Source organism: Papilio xuthus, unplaced genomic scaffold (genome assembly GCF_000836235.2).
Source record: "Papilio xuthus unplaced genomic scaffold, Pxut_1.1 DF826933.1, whole genome shotgun sequence".
Lineage (NCBI taxonomy): Eukaryota > Metazoa > Arthropoda > Insecta > Lepidoptera > Papilionidae > Papilio > Papilio xuthus.
Window position 1 is genome coordinate 375,609 of NW_013531716.1, and position 23,447 is coordinate 399,055.

The following is a 23,447-nucleotide window of genomic DNA, read 5'->3' on the forward strand; positions in this document are numbered from 1 at the left end:
TTAATATAAATTTTCGTTTTTATTTCATATCCTCTTCCTAACTAACTATATAATCTTATGGTAAATCTTAAGTATTCCTCAATTCTAGGGTAAACATATGGAATGAATAGGAACAGTAGTTTCTAATATTCTTAACATATGAAATGTTCAGCGCCATCTATGATCAGTTATTATTACCATTCATAAACATGTTCATGTCAATAATTATGTCTTCTTCATCATCTTCATCCTCCTCCATGTTGTTCTGGACATTCTGATTAGCTGTAGACAAAAAATACATGTTAACTCAAACATTGGGACTCCGAATAAATTGGGGAAGTTTTTTAATTACAACTTTTTATATTATAAGGTGGCAAACAATCAAGCTGTCTCCTGGATTCACCGAAAATGCGAAGTGACTGCTACCCATAGACACCAGTAATTGCAGATGCATTGCCTACCTTTAATTGATGACGGAGGGAACCCACAAGAGAATCTATCTACCCCCTTTCTATCCATACCCTAGTCCATCAAATCCACTTCCACACATACACACTGTATTAATTTAAAAAGACAGCTGCAGCTGTTTCATGCTGCACTCATTACTGTATTTACCATCCAAGTAGTCTGTACTTACCATATAAACAGTTGGAAAGTATCAACAAATCTAATTCCTGTTCATTGCAAATGATCTCTTCATCCATGAGGCCATCCTTGTCCGCGTCCGCAATCCCGTTGCCCTTCGGCGCTGATTGCATCAAATTCACTGCAGAAGTGGTTGGCAGTTCATTATCATCTACTGTAGTTTTACTCTCAAAGTTAGAGTTTTTCTCTCCCTTGAGGTGATACTTTAGGCTCTCTAGTTGTAGCCTTTCTATCTGTTGCAAAAAGATTAATTTAAATACAATTATGGTGAAAACTAAAATAAAAACGAAATAACTGACCAACAGATTTTTTTTTATCACGGACAGCTTACACAATAGTACTTTTAGTAACTTTAAAAACTCGAAGAATCTGATGGAACTTAGTATTAATACATTTACAACCGATTAAAACAAACCTGAAGACTATTTCGTTGTTTTTTTATTTGCGTTAGTGCATCCAGTATCCATTTTTTCTCGGCAAGTAACTGCGACTCTTCTAGGATATTATTCCCGAGCCTGCTCATCAAAGTTTTTTGTGACATGGTTTTCACATAATAAAACAATGTGTTAGATTACATGAGAAGTTATCAAATTATAATCGAAAGTCAACAAACGAATCAAAACAAATCTGCCAAACATTCAGCTGATCTCAAAGAGCAATCTTGTTCTTTCAAAGTCAGTTACGTTAAAGAATAATAAGCATTAACAATTAAATTATTTTTGTTTGCACATTTTTAAAATGTATGTAAAATATTATTAACTAAGCATACTTAAAGGACACACTACAATCTATCTCTCGGTCTCGTCTCGTATTAATTTACAAGTTGGTAAAAAAAAATGAAAAAAAATAATAATAGCAACACCTTAACAATGCCATCTGCCAATTAATGTCTGAACTCGTCTTTGTGGTATTCGAAACTCAAATTTCAAATTCACTACATAGTGCAGAGTAGTTGGCAAGTATCTTTATATAAAATAAATATTTAAAATTTTAACCAAGGGCTACAAGGTAGTTTCAAGCAAAAATGGACTGGAAATACAGCAGTTCTGATTCTTCAGACGACGAGGGTGAAATTGACTACGACCTGTGCACCATAGAAAGACAAAATTCGTGCGCTTTACCGTTCGACCCTACATCTTTGGAAAACATAATCTTGAAAATTAGCGATCAATTCAATTTCCGCGTTTTATGGAAAAGTCCTCGTGCTAAGGCAGCGTTGATGGTGACCGCTGGATTGACGGTCGCTGGAAGTTTACTTGGTAATCATTATGGCGGGAAAACCGGCGCGGCTATAGGCGGAGTCGTTGGAGGCGCTTGTGGTGTTGGGCTAGTCAGTAAGTAGAACAATTTATTTATAATTGAAGACATAATTAAAAAGGAAACGTAATTAAAATAAAAATCAAACATATTGTAAACTTTTTTAAACTACCCTCAATATATTTTTTTCGCGTAAAGATTTCAGTTAAACTCTTAAAAACCATTAATTAGCGAAAATAATATTCTAACATCTATCCATTACGGACCCATTAAGGATAGAAACGAACGAAACTCATTTTGTCATGCAAAAATTTAATTTTTTACGAAATTTCACCATGATATGTGTTAGAAGTTTTGCTTACAATTTTCTATTGTACATAAAATGAAACTAATTATTTCGACTAATATTTTTGCATTGTTCCAGTTGTTGCAATGAGAGACGTATGGTATGAAATAAAGTCGAAATTGTCTGATGTGTTCGACATGGTTTACGACTACCTAGCTGGTCTAGGTTTCGACGATTACAAAAAAGCTGCAATGTTTTTAGTTCAAAATGGCAGTTGCAGTAAACAACTGGCTTTGCTCATATTACAAATATCTTCAAACGCTTTGGGACAGAAGATTTTATCTAGCTTAACATCAGCCTAAGAAACTCGCCTACATTGTGTTGATTACAAAATTTCAACCAGTTCTTTTCCACTATTCTATTTCTTACTTTCTCTTCTTTTCTATTCTATTATGTTCTAATTGAAGCATGTTTCCTGAGAAGCAATCAAACTGTGTATTGCTCTTAATGTTATCGTTATAGGCCAATATTCCTGTTATTTTAAAATTGACTTACCTACATTTACTTTAGACATGACTTTATAATTGTGAATTTTGTAGAAACCACGACGACTGCTTACTTCTTTACAACTTATAATGACTGGACAGATATTTGAAATATTAAAAAATATGTACTGAAGTTTAAACGACATTCTTAATTGTTGCTGCAATGTATGAAATCTGAAAGTTTTATGTAATAGTTCGTATTATTGTATAAGTTGTAATTATGAATGAATTTTTGTTTTAAATAAAGTGTTTCGATATCATAATTAATTTATTAACTATTTGATTTTGTTTTATTACACTATATTGATATTATGCTTTCCATACTCCTCGCTGCTATTTACATAACGTATTTATTAAAATGAATATTTAGAAAGTAATGGTTGATACCGTTTATTTATTCAAAACATACCCCCTTTTTTACTTATTTTAATTTTAAAAACATACACATTAACTTAAATAATTATATGTATATTTCCAAAAATTTATTAAAATTAAAATATGCTCCGGATGTATGTAACCTAATCCGGAAGACTTTTTTTATGGTTTTCAAGAGATTTTTAGTTAATGCCTGATTTACATTATATTAGTAAAGTAGGTTGGTTGCGCTGGGCTGGCACTGTATAGGCTCACTGGCGACAGTTAGTTTTTTACATTGTACCAGTTTTATGCCAGCGATGCTTTTGGGCGCTATTGTCCTACTGTACTGGTATGGCATTACTTTATTTCGTAACTGAATGGCAGCATTAAATAACTTTGAAAGGGAGTTTCCCCACTATTATTTTTCTGTTTTACTTAATCTCTCTGGCCACCTGACAGATGCCATCCTGGCACTTCGCTTTGCATTTGATTTGCTTGTCATAAATCGTAATTACAAACATATATTATAAAATGTGTGAAATGTAATTTACTGCAAAATAGTGCTTTTTTAATTCACTGTGACGTAAAAATAACATCGTTTATATATATTCTGACCAGATTTTAGTGAATATTTAATTCTCTCCTTAAGCTATTTATAATTACATTATATTTCCATAAACATTTTATTTGACGCAAGATAATTCGACGTTCTTACGTTGTACGACTATTTATGGATTTACGAATTACACAAGAGTGAGCTTGGATAGACAAATAACGCTAAAAATAACATCTGCAATGGAAGTGGAACCATTTATTGCTAATGGAGTTCGTATAGACTCCAGTTGGATTGAGCAAATCATTTTGCTTCTGGGTAAGTCAAAATTCACATTCTGAAATTTTAATTGGCGCATAACAACAGAGTCAATTATCAAAAAAATATTGGTCCTACACATGTATCAGTTGACCTTGAAATAACTGATTGATAAGATTCAACCACGGGTTTCATTAAAATAATTTAATTCAAGATACAGTCAAGCAGTTTTCCACTTAGGAATAGAAAAATTGCCTTGATCCTTGCACTATACACTCATTCTCTTCTTAAAACTAATAAGTTAACTAATTGAATAAGAGCGATTGCTTGTGTACCAGTGATCAACATTTTTTGGTACACAAACTCAGAATAAAAATTGTATTTTTGTAATGTGTAAATTAAAAACTGGTGTTCCAATAATTCTCTTACTATTAAAATACTACATTTAATATCACTATAAAACATGTTAACAAAACAGTCAGAACAGAGATGGATAGTATAATAAATGATGGTATAATTTCAGTGGATGAGTTTGATATATGTATAGCATGGGACATTGATGCAGCAGTATTGACAGGAGCATTTGCCTTAGTGGGGGGTGTGTTGGGGGGGTACGCTGGGGGCAGAGTAGGTGCTGCCATCGGAGCTGGTGTTGGAGGCGTCTCGGGATATGCTACTAGTAGTAAGTATAACATTAACATATACTGCCTATGTTTTTATAATTATTTACATTACTATCTTACTAAAATTATAAATGCTAATGTCTAGATTGATGGATGGATGAATGGATGTTTGTGTGAATTTTGTAGAAGTGATGTATTTCGAAAAATGGTTGAATGAATCTGGCTGAAATTTGGCATAGATGTAGAACACATAGGCTACTAATTATGTTTCTTTTTAATTGCGCATGGATGGAGCATCACATGCAATAGCTAGTGTAGGTATAGACTTTACTAAAAATTGAGCCACATATTTTTCCTTTGTAATTGTTGATATTACATCACTTTATACCTTTTTTATTGGATGGGTTTGATAAGAACTAGATGTCTAACACTTCTATGTAATTTTTCAATAGATTGTAATGTTTTTGTTTTAATTTTCCAGGACTTGTCTCACTGAGAGATGTATGGGATTCTATTAAAAGAAATTTAAATGAGCTGTTTTATATTATTTTGAATTTCTTGGCTAGACTGTCACCTGATGACTATAAGTGGGCATTTGAGATGTTGATGTCATGTGCAGCTAGCCGACGTGAGCTGGTCATGAAGATTATAGACTTTATTGCACAGAAGCTAGGTCGGGAAGTCATTTCTCGGATTACAGCTGCACAATCAGTGCCCATTAATGGGTATTGAGTATCATATATTGTTTGAATGTTTTAGACAATCTTTTGTATTGCTCAAATAGAGGCTAGGATAATATAAATATGTATTTTTGACAATGTAATTTACATCAATGTATTTTTTAACGAAATTGTTTTAACACATTCAATGCCACTAACACAAAGCAAAGATGTGTTAAAAAAACTAAATTATTACTTATTTTTACACATTTTAATTTCTTTTTTTTCATAATTTTGTATCTTTAGACAACATAAGGGTAATATTTGTGATGATGAAACCGTCCTGCAATGTTAATATTGTTTTCTTTATGTAAAATCTCGATTATGTATTTTTTACAAATAAATAATATAAAATACAGATGAAATTAAAATTATCACATATTTTAGTCTAAATAATAATATTAATCAAAATTATAGTTTTTAGTATATCATTGAGTTCCTAAGTTGTGTTATTCCTAGATGCGTTTGGTGTCTTTTTAAAATTATTATTTGCACTAAAAAGGCTTTGTTACACTATTTTATTATTATTGCTTTTCGGATGTTGGATATTGCTGTCAAATGCAAGTTAATCACGAGCTTTTAATGTGTCGCATCACAAATTAATATTATTTTTAGTAATTTTGCTAAGTTTTATGATATTGAGTTTTAGAAACTCAGATTTAACTAATAGTCTGGGTAATGCTAAACTCTACCTACCCTTTTTAGCATAAAATGCGTTTTTTAGTTAAATCAGTATTTATTGTTTGTGATATTGAATAATCCATGTATGTAAAATAATTTAAAACAATGATGAATTTTAAATTTATTATTTAAAATAAATTTCGTTTGCTTATCATATTGGTTTTTAAATTAACACAAACCCCATAACTATGTTAAGGTGGAACATTTTTTAACCACCTAATTTCGCTAAAATAGAGAACCTAATCTGTCAATAGACATCTCCAACTTGACGCATTGCCTACCTTTGATAAACAGGGGATACGTCCCTTCCTCTGCCGAATATAATTTTTCGCGGGAGTTAGGTCTGATTTATATAAATAAAACACATTTTATAATTACATATATTTATTTACTGCATTCATATAAGCTAAAGAGGAAATGCAATCTATCACATGCTAAAAGGCATAATACCTACAGTTTGGTGTCAACATTATTGTGGATTTCCATTGCATAAATACATGTATTGAAACATATTATTCCTTGAATACACTTTGTTAAGACAAAGACAACATGTTTTAACAAGTATTTTTACATAATACATCTTTGCTTTAAAAAAAAATGGAAATTATTGGATGAAAATAAAAAAAAAATGGAAATAAAAAATATTGTCACTATACAAAAGGAACTTTAAAAAATGTCAAATATTAATAAATAGAAGAAAGAACATTATTTAATATTAAGTACATATTTTCTATTGCAAACTAGTTCACGTGAATTAAAACAATAGGTACCTACGTATAAAATCTTAGATATCCTAGACATCTAGATTTAATTTCTAGATCTAAAAGGAATGCTTGTCGTGCTAAGCTTTGCTTTGCTAAATATTTAAGTACTTGTACATATATATCTTATACATAACAATATAACTAGCGTTACGCGAATATTCGAGATTAGAAAATTTTGATCCAATTTTCTCGATTAAAAATTTGCATGTTTTTGAAAATTCTTCTACTTTAAAAGTAAATTTGATCCAACTCTCTATTTTTATAATAATAAAAATGTGAAAATGAACTAAAATACATTAAAATTATATTAACTCATTGGACTATTGTGTCTAAAATTCAGTAGATCAATAGACACTTTTGCATGATTCGAGAATATAATTTACCACTGGTACATAACATAATAAAATAACTTTTAAGATCAGTCAACCAAATATAAACGTTGGGAAAACTACCAAAAACATATAATTTTCATTAGACATTTTTTATGAATCTGGCCTAAACACACATTATATATAGAACAGAATATTAAACACAAATACAAATAAAAAATAATTTAAAAATATTTATTTTGGTAGTAAGTAATAAAATTAAACAGTTTATGGTCCTTCGAGTCGGATACTTATTTCTTATTGTTTTAAAAAGTTACTGCAGGTACCAATAACCTTTATTTCCTTAATGTTTAACTGAAGGATAGAAGAATTGGATAGTTATATAAACCAATCACTATGGTGTTTACATTCCTTACGAATGCCATTTGAGGATATTCAGTTCTAATGATATGTTGCACAAACTAAACTACCAACTTCACCTAAACCTCTATTACTATAAATATTTCACACGAGGTGCATAACTTCGTACTTTTGTCTAATAAATACAAACAGCAAAAATTCACCTAATACTAATTAGGATCTAAGCTAAAATCGACCACAGACAATTTTATATTTTCCTAAGTATTGTCATTGACGCATTTTATTTAGTTTTTCTAATTAAATAAATATTACAGGATTAAAAATAATCTGTCCAGCAGACGAAACAATAAATAAATAAATAATAAATATTCCTCGGAGGTCAAACCTAATGTCATTCAAATTGTCAAAAATATTAAGTATCAAGACCAAATTAAATGCAGTCACTAAAATCTATACATTTTCACAAATAAATAAATAATTTTATACGTAAAACAATAAATAATCAGATCTATTAAATAGGAAAAAGCTTAACATTTAATGTATCGCCATTTGATTAATTCAAGCTAACTTATTCTGCTTCAAATGTATATAATTAACGTATATAAAGTCAGATTATTTTCAAAATATATAACTTATATCACACAAAATGTTGCCATACTAAAAAAACCCTCCGAGGATAGGAACTGATATGCTAAAGATGGCTTGTGACTTCTTGGGATCTAGAACTGGTGGAGGTACAAGATCTGGATCTAATCCTGGTCTTCCATGGCGTGCTTCAGTTCCATGGCCAGTTTGTAACCTAACTCAGGTCGACGGTCACGACCCTCGACCATTGCCAACACCTGGATTATGAAAGACTATTTAGCAAAAGTCCTTTCTATACTTTGGCTACTTAAAATAAGTATGTAGTCAGTAAAATAAGTCTTTTCATAGTATAGGTCGATTATTATTTTTTTCAACGAGATTAAGAGATATGTTTGAGAATGTCAACCCACAAGTAGAATTATTACTGACCTGTTCCGAGTCAACGATGACCCCGTGGTTGGTGAGTATGGTGGCTTTGGTCTTCTCGATGTCTGCGAGGTCTACTCCGCGGCTGGCGTCGTCCACCAGCACCGAGCGGTAACCAATCGCCAGCGCGTCCGCTATCGTCGCTCCTACATACATCAGACACGGTGTTAAATGGCAACAAGAGTTTCGCTCAAATAGCGAAGTAACCACTGCCCATAGACATCTTCAAACAGTTGTAAAGCTGAAGATACCTTACATTAAAAGAAGAACTGACATCGTTCATTCCTGTATGTCCCATCTCCTGACAACTGACCTGACACGAAGTGTTTCAAACTGAAACCGAGTGACGTCGTAGTGACGTTATGGACGCAGCCAGGTATAAATCCTAGTTACTCGATTATGACTTTTAAGTATATCGCAAGTAAGTTGATATTGTATTGCGTACCGACGCAGACGTCGTAAGCGAGACCACAGATGTATATGTCGGTGACGCCGCGCGCGCGCAGCTGCATGCTCAAGTTGGTGTCCGTCAGCTTCTTGTTGTCCCAGAACACTGAGTACGAGTCCACCTCAGAGTTGGTGCCTTTGTACACCTTCACCGCACCATCTAACACCTGGAACCCGGAAATACCATTCAAGACTTCCAAGCTTTGAAAGGATTACTTAGGCTAATCAAGTATTGAAGAATGTGTCAAAATATGGTGATGGTTATACCATAGACTAAACTCTTCATCTATGTTCCTTCCACACACTAAACAATGTGTGGTAGTGATGTGCACTGACCTTGAGGTCCCTGTGCAGCTCCGCGCCCCAGGAGTCCTGCACACAGTGTCTGGGCCACAGGCGCTGCTTCATGGGCGGCGGGCCCGCGAACACCACCGTGTCATACGCCTGCGCCTTGTCAGCCGACACCTGCACAACTCTATCACATCACACACGAAGCTAAATAATTTACTATACTATTATTTAGTAGGCTTGAAGTTTCAATTTTATGTTCATATTTTTAAAAAGTGTGTTGTCACAAAATTTTAAACCCCTCTTCACCCCTTGTCAAACAATATGATACATCGTCGACCCCCTCCCTTATTAGTAAACACCAGATAAATAAGCTGAATCTCAGTCTTCATCTATTTGAGTAATACAAAGTGGATATGAGAAGGTTTACTCACCGGACTGGAGACATGCAGCTCGCGCATATGCACGTTGTCGATAAAGGATACGTGGTCCGGCGGATGCCAGTCCAGTGAGTAGAACACGCACTCGAACGGCACTGTTTCCAGTAGACGGTTGATAGGTTCAACCACCTGCAAAAATATACTAGTGGTAGATTCCTCAGCACTAACCACTTCGCTCGACCGGTGCAATACTACTCCCAAGACAGGGGTGAAATCCCGTGTTTTGTCAGGAAAAAATGAGAACGAAAGTAGGCAATATCTTACTTCTCACTAATATTTCAAAAGGCAATGATTGGATGGATGGATAAATGGATGTATGTTAGAAGTTCCAGAACGACTGTATGGATCTCGCTGAAATTTAGTATAGATATAGAACATAGCCTAGACGATCGCATCGGCTACTAATTTTTTTTATTCCGCGCGGACGAACCCGCGGACAACAGCTAGTTCGGATTATGTTAATTCGAGCGAAACACGATTGTATGTGACTATTAGAGCGGTAACTATTGTATTATAATACAACCAAACATATGTACATACTTTATTTATGTACATTTGTAACTTAAGCAAAGGTCATTCAAGTTTATATCTACTAACAGTGGGTTTCTGAGACCTGAGATGAAAGAGGATTGCCGATACGATACATTTTATACAGAGATTTTTGTATCAGAAAGCCACGGTTAGTTAGACTAACGCAATAGATTTTAACTAAATTAAAAATATGTGTATTTTCTAGAAATAACTAATTAATTATAGTGTAACTTAATAAAAAGCATTGAAACATTTTGCTATTCATTTCGCAACAATAGCCATTGTGACTCGATTCTACGTCAATCAACCGCAAACCTATTGCGAATGTACAATTCTATAAACATGTATGAACATAGAAATAAAATCTTTTAACAATGTAACATTTAACTGCCGCCACTTCCTGACTTTTAACGTTTAGTAAAATAAACGCTTAGCTTAGACTTATCACACTAAATGTATGTTAAGGGACTGCCTTAGCCTCCACTTAATAGCTCACACATTTGAAGATTTCGATAAAAAAATATATGAAACAGCTATAGAATATTCAAGGTGCAACAGTTATGGGCCACATTTATAAATAGATAGATTTTGTCTACAAAGTTTATAAATATTAATGGAAGTCACTGAAAACTATTATCAGACGGTGAAAACGCGAAGGGTGTAGATTACAAGGTATTAGGGGGTACAACCCTCTATCTAGCCACTCGGCGAGGGTTGTTTGGGGTGTGAGCGGTGCCAGGCGCGGTGGTGATAATTGCCAACAACCGCTGATAGCTAGCTATCGCTTGTAAGGTTAAACATCAAAGGGCGCCGGTAAAACCATTTGTTAATTTAATGCTATTGTATTTTCACACAAATGGAAATGCGGTTTATAAGTACTTCAAACTTGTTTGCTTAATTTGATTGTGATTTACTTAAGTTTAAGACAAAATTACTTTGAGAGGAAAAGTCTATCTTACTTCTTAATATTATGAAAGCGTGTTTGGATGGATGGATGTTTATAATGTATATCCAGAACATCTTTTTTTTTACAACAGAAGGAGGCGAACGAGCAGCGGGAACACCGAGGTGTTCAACGATGCCCATGGACATCAGCAATACCAGAGGAACCGCAGATGCGTTGCCGGCCTTTAAATGAATCTCGATGAAATTTGAAATGTAGAACATAGCCTGGATAAACATATAGGCTACTAAGTCAACGGATAAACAAATATTACAATTTTGTTTTACATAACCATAAATAAATTTATTAATCCAATCACTCTTCGAATCTATGTCTAGGTAAAATCAAGGACATTCTCGTATAACTAAAATGCTCGTTTTGATATGGTAATGTAATAGAAAAAAAACAATATTAATAGCTTATTCGTTTGACAAATGTTTCGTCAGTACCAGTCACTTAAATTGGAGTCATGATTAAATTTAGATTCTAGTTAAGTTTTATTTTAGATCTATTATTTAGGTTATAGTTAACTGTTGCACGATTGTAGGATTATTGGTCGTAGTAAACATGATGAAGCGTTTCTCAAATAATGTCAGTATTAAATCGAAACCTAAAAGTTATGGTTAGAAATAGTGTTATTATTCATATCGAAATCCTATTTTATGTTATTAATATATAAATACTAGCGCCATTCCGCTTGTAATATAAAAGTAGTTTTGTAATTATAAAACAAATCAAGTTGGTCTATGGTATATTTTTTTAGTCTGTACTTTTCTAGTTCTAATAAAGCTGTGTCAGTAAGCACATCGTTTTACTTTAATAATAAATAGAAAAAAAGGGTCTTGACAAACAGACGGACGGACAACAAAGTGATGCTATAAGGGTTACGTTTTTTTCTTATGAGGTACGAATAATTAGACGATGTTTGTAAACATGTTTTTCACAGTGGAAACTATAAAAATGTAAGTTTAGCAATAAACCGAATATAGGGAAGAGATGACTTAGTTAAGTAACCAAGGAATTATATATAAAAAAGTCTGTCAGTTTTATTATTTAATTCTAGATCTAAAGTGATTATATAAATATATTGGTTTTCGATCGACCCAAAACTGTCATTTCAATATTTTGAAATGTACAAAAGCAATTTGTGAAAGTAATTGAAACTTTACTAAACACGAAACTTAACTCTTGGGTTAGTTCCAAAACATCGAAGATTAATTGCACTTTTGAAATGTTAAAGTTAGCCAAGTTACCGATTTTAAGTTAGGCTTAAATAAGCACGCGAACCTAATTTCAATTCTGTCTGTATTGGTAAAAGAAAATTAAGTTTTATGATGTACAATGGAAATATGAATTTTCCCTAAATATACTGCAACATAAAAAAGTATATTGTAGCATCACCATGACATCTTAGCATTATGCATAATAATCATGTTATGTTAACAGTGGTATAGCCCGCTTTAATATCTTCGCACGAATCGGCCCGGCTCGCCCGGTGAAATACCACGACTACACAGAAGACAGGCGTCAAGTGGAAGCAATTCCGCGTGCAGTCTGATGAGTGTGCGTCCCGGAGGCCTAATTTAGTCCTCTTTCCCTGCCCACCCTTTTTCTCATAAGATAAGGATGGGAAGTGGAAGTGGACTTTCCGGATGAGAGGATGCATGGAAGGGGAAAATATTTTCATTCTGTGCATCCTCTCCTCCGTTGATTAAAGGTAGGCAACGCGTATGCAATTGCGTATGTCTATGGGCAACGGTCACTTCGCTATATCAGCGATTTTAGGTGGCCGCTCACTCGTTTGCCACCTTATGATATAAAAAAAAAACATATGTATACCTACACAAAGCTTACGAAATAAAAAATGGCAACGGTTTTTCAGATACGACAAAGAAATGTTCATTTTTAATATTTTTACAATTATACTACAAAAATATCAAGGGAATGACTTCAAATAATTTACTAGTTAGAGTTTTTTTTTTAGATTAACACGAGCCTATGGAATTTTTTCGAAAAGTTTTGTAAGCTTTCAGCGGCATGCAAACTTCTATATATTTCAAAGTTATTTAATAGTTTACTTCACTCATATCTTATTTTTATGGTCATATTTTTATGGTTAAAGTTGCGAATTCTTTTTACTATTCAATATAATTTTTCACATTTTAATAATATTATAAATGCGAATGTTTACGGCTTTGCTGTATGGATAGCTGAAATTGGGCATAGATGTTGAACATATAATACTATCGAAGAACACCCAGAAGAGCCTACACTAAGTTAAGGGTTATTATGCCATAGTCAACCACGCTGGCCAAGTGCGGTTTGGTTGACTTCACACATATCTTTGAATTTCTTCTCAGACATCTGCAGGTTGCATCACGATGTTTTCCTTCGTTGTAAGAACGTCGGATAAATGTAAATCGTAAATCGAAAAAAACATCGATACATGGGGGGATTCGAACCCAGGACCTGCAGATTGCAAGTCAAGTGCTTGTATCCGGAGCCACCGACGCTCCCAAAGGCTTTTTTTAATTCCGCGCGGACGGATTCTCGGGCGACAGTAATTTGATTAAATCAGTGTATCCAAGGAGGTTTTAAAACAATTGAGTTAAGCGAAATTATGAAAGATTAATTTCTCTTATATTATAGATACCAGCTACCAGCATATAAGATTAATAGGTGCTTTAGTTTTCTTGTAAATATCAGGGAGTGCACCGCGATTACATCATAAGTGTATTATTCAATCTATGTAGTTATGCAGTGGTTGAATAGTCTTCTATTATAATATGTATAGTGAAATTATAAACTAAATTTACCATCAATAGAACAAAGAAAAGGCACACTTAAAATACAGACGAATTGATAACCTCCTTCTTTTTGAACTAAGCTAAAAGTATGGCCTTTCGCGGTGACAGTTATTCAAAAAATTCAAACTAAAAGTTGGTTATGCAGTTAGAAAAATATCTCCAGACTTTAAGTTTTAAGCATGAAATATGTGTAACGTATTGTTACGTAGATTTTAAAAATAACTTACATAAATAGACACGATATTAGTGACGTCATGTTTAAAATGACAATACGAATGAAGACATTACAGGACATTACGAAAGAAATCGTATGCTATAAAAACTGGTAGAGTTCTCCCGCTTCACACTTGCGACTAAAAGTACTGACGAATATGTGCAATTATTTTAAAAATATTCGAAAGAATGCTCGTAATGTCCACTCTATAACTTTTATATTTGAATCTCTGCGTAATATACATATAAAATTTAGTTGAAACATACGCAGGTAACTAAGGGTTTCCGTGTATGCCGGTAATCAGAGGAGGAAGTTTGATCGATTGATAGGCGAGCCACTCGCGCGTGTACTTACGTCAACAATTAATTAATAAGTACTATACACCGTACTATCAATTATAAATACACTAGCTGTTGTCCGCGACTCCATCCGCGTTGAATTTAAAAAAAAAACTTAAGTTGTAGTCTATGAGTTCTTCCATACTATGTTCTACATTTTGCCAACAAACATCCATCAAAATATTCGCATTTATAATATTAGTAAGATATATATAATATATGTTACTTTTGAAGCGTCAATAGCCTAATGGTTAAGGGTACGGATTTCCGACCACGAGGTCGGGGGTTCGAATTCCGCCATTCGACTATTGTCGTTAACCATATCCTAGCACAAGCCTAGAGCTTAATTGGAATGGTTAAAGAAATATTAGTAAATTTACAAAAAATCTGCTAATATTTTCTAGCAAAAAAAATCATAAAAACATGCAACTATAGCGGCAGGAAAAACTTAAACTTTTTTACTTCAGTGCAACATTGACAAACTGGTTATTTAAATAAAGAATCGTCTGATATTAGTTTCCTTATAGGCAACTTAACGGTAGACAATCTAGGTCGATACGAAATCAATCTAGGTCATCTTATTAAGACTAAAGACTAGATTTTGGACAAATCGTCTGCCGTAAATATATTCACAATTGTAATTGCTTAAAGAAAAGGCCAAATATGTTGGTAAATCATGACATTGGAAAAACCACGAAATATCTGCCTTCGCGATATTCAAATTAGCAATCATATAAACCAATTTTCTTATATTGATTTCGCCATATCAGTCAAGCAAAAATAAGTGTAATGAAACAAACAAGGCACCGTGAAAGAGACGCTATCGCGATTAGTCTGTCAGAAAATATTTAAAAAAATATATACATATATAGACGTCGAAGACGCGCAGAAAATGACAAGACAAAAATGTTTCAGTAAGTAAAGGATCTTGTTTTAGTTATGGCCGAACTGTTAATATTTCTTTATGCCTTTCAAATATATTGACTGTCAAAAAGGATTTATTAGATGATTTAACAGTTTAATTTATTTTATTAATATTAGGTGGTCTTAAACTTTTGCCCTACAGTGTACCTGACCCTGTAAATCTCTTACCTCGCTGCCATCTTGCTGCGCGTTGCACTTGCTGATGTTGAGGGTGCCAGAGATGAAGTCGTTCTGCACATCCACCACCAGGAATGCGCTCACAGGACGCACGATCTGGAGAATGGTGCAACTTTAAGCATGCATGCTTACATATAAGTTAGTCATTTAGATTCAGGGATATCGTGAAATTGCCGTTAAATTAATAAAACTGAAATGATATTGCAAAAATTTACCAGTTTTATGGTAGGAAAAATCTTGCAGAATTAATATTTTATGTCTTAGCTTTAAAGTAGTTTTTGTTTTTCCTCTTTTTTCGCTTACATTATAAGCTAATTTTTGAAGTCTTTACAGCCAGTTTCAACGTAAGTAAATGAAAAAAAAAATAGCTTAGAAATATTTCTAACGATTCCAAATTCAAAACCTCTGGGACTTCAATAGTTGAATGGCGGGAATTAAAACTACGTCCGTCAGATTAAGTACCTTTAACCATTATATTACATTATTAAATATACTTACAACTTTAATCCAATGGTTCCAGCAAAAGGTAAACTCTTCTTTATCAATGAAGCCATCATCATTCTTGTCGAAGATCTGGAAGACATGCCGCGCTCTGTCTTCCGGCAAAGGGTAGATGTGCCCCTTGTCGTTGCGGAACAACGCCTTGCAGATAAGACGGAACTCATCGAAATTCAACTGCCCATCTCTACATAGTATAACAGATCATATTAATTATGAAACGAAACTTTGTACCTTTCGAAAGGAAATTTAACAGTGGGCCTATCACGAATATTTGCGAGAAACACCTTCATATCCTCATCGTCAATTATATCAATACTTACTTCTTTAAAAGTTTTGTCAATAACGATACGATATGATGAAGCTTGTCACAAATTTTAGTGCTACGTCCAGTAAAGAACGTAAAATTTGACACATTAAAAGTTAATAAAGGAAACTCCATAAACTTATTATGAGACCAATAGGCGACCACTAGTATATATTATATATATATAATAGTCGTTACATTTACCTATTTAAATAGAATAATGTAACTCTTGTTAGCTCCTGAAACATAGGGTAACATAGTTCAGGAGCCAATGCTCTAAAACTGTATGTAAATGAGATTCACAACAAAGCTTTTATTTATTTATCTCGCGCACCATCTAATCAAATGTTAAATGAAGAGATTTAAAGTAATACAGTAATTTAGAAAATGTCTATATCTTACTCTTGAAAGGCCCGGATCGTTGTTAAAAAAATTGTTTTCCTGCATTTTTAATTTAGATTAGAGAACTATGGAATCATATTAATGGGCAAGTATATCCATTTATTAGAAATGTGATGTACATATCACAGACTTGGGTATGGACTGTTTGTATTCTACATAAAAAGGTGAATAATAAAAACATTAAAATGATTTAAACCTTAATAAATTCTATAAATATTGATTACTGTAAAAAATATACTTGAAAATGAACTGAGATATTCAAAAACAATAAATGTATTCAGTTAATGTTATTATTTACATAAGTTTATTTATGGAATAAAATATTATTTTTGTACAGAAATAAATTCACAAAGAGGCTTTATTGTAAAGTTTTTTTAATAGCCAAGAAAAAGCAATAGGTTGCTCTATGTTTTTATTTGAACAATTTAAGCATGTCACTGGCATTTACTTATTTATTTACTTGTGAAACTGAGCAAATACAATAAATATTGATAAATAATTGTAATAATGTATATTGTATGAAATTTAGCCTTTATTTTAAAGCTTTCTTTCATTGGGATCAGCTTATATTTCTCTGATTAAATAAGTAGTAAGCTAGTAAGTTATTGAAACTACAATTTTTTTAAAACTGTATAAAACAATTGCTGAAACATTAAAATTAGTAATGGTTTGTAATGTAAATGAAGTTCGAATGCTTTCATGATATTGTGTCATTTACAAGATGACATAAGTGAGGGTCACATACCCATCTTTGTCAAAAGTTTCATAGCAAGCGTCCATATCGAGCAAGCAAACTTCGTCGACTGGGGAGCCGTTGTCAACGTCCGACATCGTAGGTTTGATCGAAATGAGCGGCCCGCTTTCGCAGCGCTCGCTTATAAGGCAAACCAACATCGTAACCGGTGGATTGCACCACAGTCCGCATAAACAAATAACAACGCTACTAAAATTCCGTATTACGTCAACTTGCAGCACCAAATGCCCGAAACTTTGATTATGAGGTTAAACCGACAGTATTTTAATTCAGGTTTGCGGTTAATTTCACTAGAATAGCAAATTACCTAGTTCCGTGTTTTCAGCCTTCCTGTCTTCAAAAGTAAAATGTTAAATGTCAATGTCAGAATGACTAGACAGCTTAAGTTATTATGCAAGAGTGATGAGTGATACAATAAAATCGCTGAAAATAAACTATCACGATAATTTAATTTCAAATATTTAGTGGCTAAATTTAATACCAAAAATTACTCGAAGATCAACGCCATGAACGAAAAGATCTCCTGTAAGGTAGACATAGTCAGGGCTGCAGGTGCTAGATGAGGGCAATATGCATGGCCTTTAGGGTAGTGTTCTAAGGAGAACTTCGTGTAAATCCAACAGTCCAAGTATAATAACTTGAACAAAGTAATGTTTTATTTATTATTGGCATTTCTCATTCTAATCATCCAAATATCATTTTAATCCAAGTGCAAGGGCCTGCTTACTCTTTTCAATTTACTAGAAAGTTCGCACAGATAATATAATCAATGTGACAGATGTGTCACTTATTCTATGATTTACAAAATTGTGTTTTCGTTTCGCATTTCGCGCGGTCGGCGTCGTAAAAAATAGTATTTCTACCTGGAGTATAAGTATTTTAGTTCAAAGTACCCTTTTTTACATTTTATTTTTGTTTGCGAAATTACTTATGTAAACAACTGATTACCCTGTGTATTGGAGTGTTGTCTACCATACAAAATGTTCATTGAAAAAGTGTATGGATTACATGCGACGAATATAAGTCTAAATGATCGTTTCTCAATGCTAGCAGTGGTTCCAGAACGTTTAATACGTACGCGGAATCCACAGCCCCGAAGAAACATTGGCAATATTTTAAATCAAAACCTAAGCTTTAACGATGGAGACCTTATAGAACAAATAGCTAGAAAGATACAACAAGCCAAAAGGGTAAGTTTTTACAACTTATAATTTTACTTCAATCTGGGATTTATCTTTTTTTACGACTGTTTTAAATTTTATGTTACGTTTAACTAGTTATGTTAAAATAATAAGTTTTTGTTAGAGAATAAATCCACCTATTTATAAGTGTAAAGTCTTTGTTTACATTTTAATAGAGTACCTCCGATTACTTTGATAACCATAATAATTTGATTCTTCATACAATTCAGCTCTTTATCTTTGCCTTTTACTCCATAACTATGTTATTTTTTAAATGAATTAGTACTTACTTTAAAAAAAGAAGAAAGTTAAATTTAAAAAGTGCTAATTTCAAACGTAAAGCGCTGCTGTTTTCTGTATGTTGTTGTTTTTAATTAATTTTCACAGCAAGCTATAAAACAACGTCTCAGACTGAATATACAAAGACAGCAATTTGGCAGGGAGAACAACTTGCCCACTCTGAGACGTGCAAACAGCTTCAGCAGTCTGAATCAGAATCAAAATATTAAAAACAGAGTATTTTGGCAACAGTCAAATAATAATTTAAGGTAAACAAAGTTGTCAATTTATCCCTTAAAGGTTTTGTCCACAATAAAAAGAACAAACATACAAATAATACATAAAGTTAGTATCACATGATAATAAATAAGAGAAGGCACTGTCTCCTGTATCAACAGGTACCTCTAGTGCAGGAGACATAGCTCTATTAAATCTGTAAAAATATTTTTAATTCATTAAATTATTCTTATTTTATTTTCATTTATGTCTTGAACTTATTTAGTTTTGAACAGAATTCATTCTTGATAATGTTTTAGAACTGCCTCTATGTTATCGGAAATGTTCAATCTTTCTATAAAAATGCTATTTCATTAAACTTTCAGTAATTCCGCATCATTTAATAATCTACCACAAGGGAACATGTACGGTCAAGTGCTCCAACGTCGTGGCGGGACCATTGGCACGCCAAGAACTAGGTTACGGTAAATAGTAGCATTGTTAAACTTTTTAATGTGGAATACATATTGAGTATGTTAACTGCCACAATTATATATGTTAAATAATGAAATAACAAAATTACATAACAGTGCTGGTTTTAATATTATCAGCATCCTGAGTGAGATATAGGCATCCCCTATTTTTACCATTTGTCTAGGGCTTTACAGGGTTATGAGTCATTAGGCTCCTTTGTATCTAGCGCCCAGGGCACCCTCCCTATCTAGACTTGACACAGGTATTGCATAACAATAGCTTGTAGCTTATGTATAGTGTATTCATACTGCAAACATTTTTATTGTAATTAATATGTAACTTAGGGTAGGCTCCCGAGCCCCTCGATGGGGACGTATAGTGAGCTGATGATGATGAATATGTAACTTTGACTCTGATATGAAAAAGACCAATTTATTTTTAGCTAATATTTAATGGATTAAAATACATTGAATGCAGTATTATGTTTCTTCCCCAGTGGTGGTGGAATGCAGTTTGGTAGAGGTATGGGTCTCACGGCCAATAAGCCACAGATCCGCACTCAAGCACGCAAACAGAATGGCCGCCGAAGAATGCGCGGACGAGGCAGAGGTAAAATTTACTTTTTATTTTACTTAAATATAGATGAAGAAATATACACTTACTGGTCCTAATTTTTTTAATAGATCTGTTTTCAATTATTTACAACTATATATGAACTTGTCAATACTATTTATGTTTGACTGTAAATAATGTACTATATATATATATATTGTTGTTTTTAATCTCCAGATAGTGTTACAAGGAATCAAGTGAATGAGAAAGTACCAACAAAAGAAGAATTAGACGCTCAGCTGGACCAGTACATGTCAAACACGAAGTCAGCACTTGATAGAGATCTAGATGTATATATGAAGAATGCTATGGAAATGGAGTAGACAGTGACAGTGTTTTGTGAAAGTGTGATAAATAAAAAAAAAACTAAAGTACATTTTTTTCGAACGAAGATACTGTATGGACAATCATTATGAACAGTATAAAGTTTGGGGTGACTAACCCAAGTGTTATTTTTAATTTACTACCCACTTTCATGTTAAACATGTTTATACTAAAGCACTAGACATTTTCTAGTTAAATTTTTGTAAGCCATGTAAGAGAAAACTGGGTTAAAGATGTATGAAACTGGTTCAAAAGTTAAAGTCCCAGACTTGAACAGTTGAGTTATGGCTTAACAACTATATTTGCAGCTCACAGCTCACCACTATGTATAATAATTAATTGAGCCAATAATCTGGGACATGCCTAGTGACTCACAGTTCGCAGCTTGAAACGCAAATAATAACTATGCAGGTACAAATTAAAATGACTTATGAATCTGTTTACTAATGTACTTCATACACATATATAGCTGATTTGCAGGTCATCTATTTTAGTTGACTTACCTATGACTACTGGGTTTAAATGACGCGGGAGAAGGCACTGCGTAGCTCATAACTCAGCCTCCTAAATGATTGTTTTCAAGCTCTTTGAAATAGTATCAAAACCTATATTTTTGTTATGTTGTAGTTGAAAATATTGTATTAGTGGAAATGTCTAATTGTGCAAAGTTTCCATATAAAAGTGTGTTGCTGTTCACCCATAACTCCGTACTGTGGTTAAGCCTGGGTTCACAGACAGGGTGTAGGATTAGGAAATGGTCAGACTGCGGAATATGATAGCAATATTCCACAACACGACCAGGGCAAGAAGGAGTGAGTGGGGAATGATACAGCGGGTGAGAGGGTTATTAGGTTCTGTTGATTGTGTTTGTTTTAATTTCTAGAAATGTGTAAATTAAAGTGGGTAGTAGATATAAGTTTGATTTCTGGTTAAAAATTACTATGAATATTGAAATAAGATTTTGTTTTCCTTTGATTAAATTCCTTTCAAAATACTTATCGGTTAAAATATATTTTGTATGGGATAAAAAAAAATTGCTTGCTACTAACTTAGTTTTTATACTTTGACAACGTAATTTACTTTAGTCATTTTTTTTCTCTGACATTTGACAATATTGACCCAAGAATGAAACTAGAATTAATTAAAAATCGTAAAGTGACAACCCTAATAATTCATATGCATATTACGAGTACATAATATTAGTTAAAAACTGTGTAAACTTTAAATACTAAATATGTCAATTTAACTTACCGGCAGCAAAATGTTTTTTCCCTTGAGGTGATTTTTTTGACATGTTTTAATTACTAACATTACAGGTTAGAATTTTTTAAATATAGAATTCGTACAAACTAAAAACGGAGCTTTCCAATTTATACTAAGGAAAAAAAATGTAAATGAAAAATAATTAAGTAAAATAATATTAATATACAGATAAAAAACGTTTGTAAAATTCAAGTCCAATTGTAAAAAAAATATTATATGAATGTTGCTATTTCGTATTCTAACGTAAAATAAATTAAAAAAAAATAATAAATTGCTTTTGCTAAGCAAAAAATATTTTCTTCACAAACATTTTTTGGTTGCTTCATTGGCATAAAGTCTCAATCTTCTTTATATTATTATAGATTTCTATTTACACTGCATTAAAAAGTATAAAACATCAGTTAAAAAAAAATAATTATGTTAAATATCTTTGTCAGCCATTTGTTGTATGAGACTGTTTTTCATTTTGTAAATAGTATGTAAGAAAAGTTGTTATTCAATATTAAACTACTGGAAATATTGTGTTTTTCATTGCAAAAATCTTCGATAACATAGACATTAAAATTTGTTTCAAAGGGAATTTTTGGACTCGGAAACCCACGGCTAAAGGCGCAGTTTCATAAGTCCTTAACTCTGTGATTACCTGCAACCCGGTATACCGACTTACTATTAATTAAATTCGTCGGTCGATATAAAGCAAGAGTCGTGCGGGAAATTAGATAACGAGTAAAATGCGCGATAAAGTATTATTACCCGACAAATAAGGGCCCTAACACTAAAAAACGATTCCCGTATGCGGGCCCTAATGGCTAATGAAAACGGCTCTTGCATGCGGGCCCTAACGGCTAATGAAAACTGTTCCCTACGTTAATGTATGACAGAAATCTCTCGCACCCCATAATGGGGCAAATGAATTTGGGCTATAAAATAGAAAAAGTAGGGATAGTTCGTTCTATCACCAAGCTTACATGAATGAATGACTTGCGCTATCCTGTCACGTGTCACGCGTGCTATTGATAGTTGTAATTAGCGTTTAGCAGAGAAAGTGCGAGTCGATCACCGTTATGTTTGCTCGTGGCCGTAACGCGACGTCTAACGGCCAGGCGTTACGTACGTCTAATTCATGCGTCTGACTAAAATACCTACCTACTTAAGACTAAGAGCTTCTTTCTGCAATATATTTTGATTGTCAAAGATAAGTTAACATTAAACAAAATTTTCATTTGAAAAGGATCAGTTAAGATTCTATAAACGTACATTTCTTTATTAAAATCAACTTAATAATTGATACATTCTTAATATTTCAATCATATATATATTCTCCATTCGAAGGCACCGTTAAAAGTTATCAACAGACCCGCAGGAGGTCCGAGCTGCGGCCATTCACTCAGAATAAATGACCGAATGATATTTGTTTATGTTTTATTTCAATGAATATTATACATATACAATGTGTATTATTTTCTTTCTTTATACACTTACATTGTATTTAGTTAATTATTTCTGCTATTTATTACCTTTCTGAAAGAAACAATGTCAAAAGAAAGCATTTTTCATTTGTATTTATGAATATTTGTCCTTTCCGTTCTCTGTAGTGCAAAATCTTAACAAATCCGGAATACATCTTTCGACTCGTGTTCCGAATATAAGCATTAATCAAT

At 32.9% G+C, this 23,447-nt stretch overlaps 5 protein-coding genes across 6 annotated transcripts; 3 read left to right on the plus strand and 2 right to left on the minus strand.

Moving 5' to 3' along the window:
• Positions 1–2: 2 nt before the first annotated feature.
• Positions 3–1,329, minus strand: LOC106122132 (uncharacterized). The gene is made up of 3 exons (XM_013318009.1): positions 1,040–1,329; positions 617–857; positions 3–261 (listed from the first exon to the last, which is right to left on the minus strand). Exons 1-3 carry the CDS (start codon positions 1,163–1,165, stop codon positions 164–166), a joined length of 465 nt encoding a protein of 154 aa, XP_013173463.1. The 5' UTR covers positions 1,166–1,329; the 3' UTR covers positions 3–163.
• A 165-nt stretch (positions 1,330–1,494) lies between these two features.
• LOC106122016 (uncharacterized) lies at positions 1,495–2,885 on the plus strand. The gene is made up of 2 exons (XM_013317862.1): positions 1,495–1,958; positions 2,306–2,885. The coding sequence occupies exons 1-2, from the start codon at positions 1,649–1,651 to the stop codon at positions 2,527–2,529; spliced, it is 534 nt and encodes a 177-aa protein (XP_013173316.1). The 5' UTR covers positions 1,495–1,648; the 3' UTR covers positions 2,530–2,885.
• An 825-nt stretch (positions 2,886–3,710) lies between these two features.
• LOC106121924 (uncharacterized) lies at positions 3,711–5,371 on the plus strand. Its single transcript, XM_013317757.1, has 3 exons — positions 3,711–3,940; positions 4,404–4,562; positions 4,985–5,371. Exons 1-3 carry the CDS (start codon positions 3,865–3,867, stop codon positions 5,233–5,235), a joined length of 486 nt encoding a protein of 161 aa, XP_013173211.1. The 5' UTR covers positions 3,711–3,864; the 3' UTR covers positions 5,236–5,371.
• Positions 5,372–7,244: 1,873 nt separating this feature from the next.
• Naam (Nicotinamide amidase) lies at positions 7,245–17,792 on the minus strand. 2 transcript variants are annotated; one of them, XM_013318217.1, is made up of 8 exons: positions 17,429–17,792; positions 15,975–16,161; positions 15,468–15,572; positions 9,537–9,671; positions 9,151–9,279; positions 8,813–8,981; positions 8,371–8,513; positions 7,245–8,198 (listed from the first exon to the last, which is right to left on the minus strand). In XM_013318217.1, exons 1-8 carry the CDS (start codon positions 17,575–17,577, stop codon positions 8,106–8,108), a joined length of 1,110 nt encoding a protein of 369 aa, XP_013173671.1. In that variant the 5' UTR covers positions 17,578–17,792; the 3' UTR covers positions 7,245–8,105. The 2 variants fall into 2 exon arrangements, with proteins under 2 accessions (XP_013173671.1, XP_013173672.1); XM_013318218.1 differs by lacking the exon at positions 9,151–9,279.
• Positions 17,793–18,245: 453 nt separating this feature from the next.
• Positions 18,246–21,829, plus strand: LOC106121890 (chromatin target of PRMT1 protein). The gene is made up of 5 exons (XM_013317719.1): positions 18,246–18,627; positions 19,006–19,166; positions 19,500–19,598; positions 20,084–20,196; positions 20,377–21,829. Exons 1-5 carry the CDS (start codon positions 18,418–18,420, stop codon positions 20,520–20,522), a joined length of 729 nt encoding a protein of 242 aa, XP_013173173.1. The 5' UTR covers positions 18,246–18,417; the 3' UTR covers positions 20,523–21,829.
• The last annotated feature ends 1,618 nt before the right edge of the window (positions 21,830–23,447 follow it).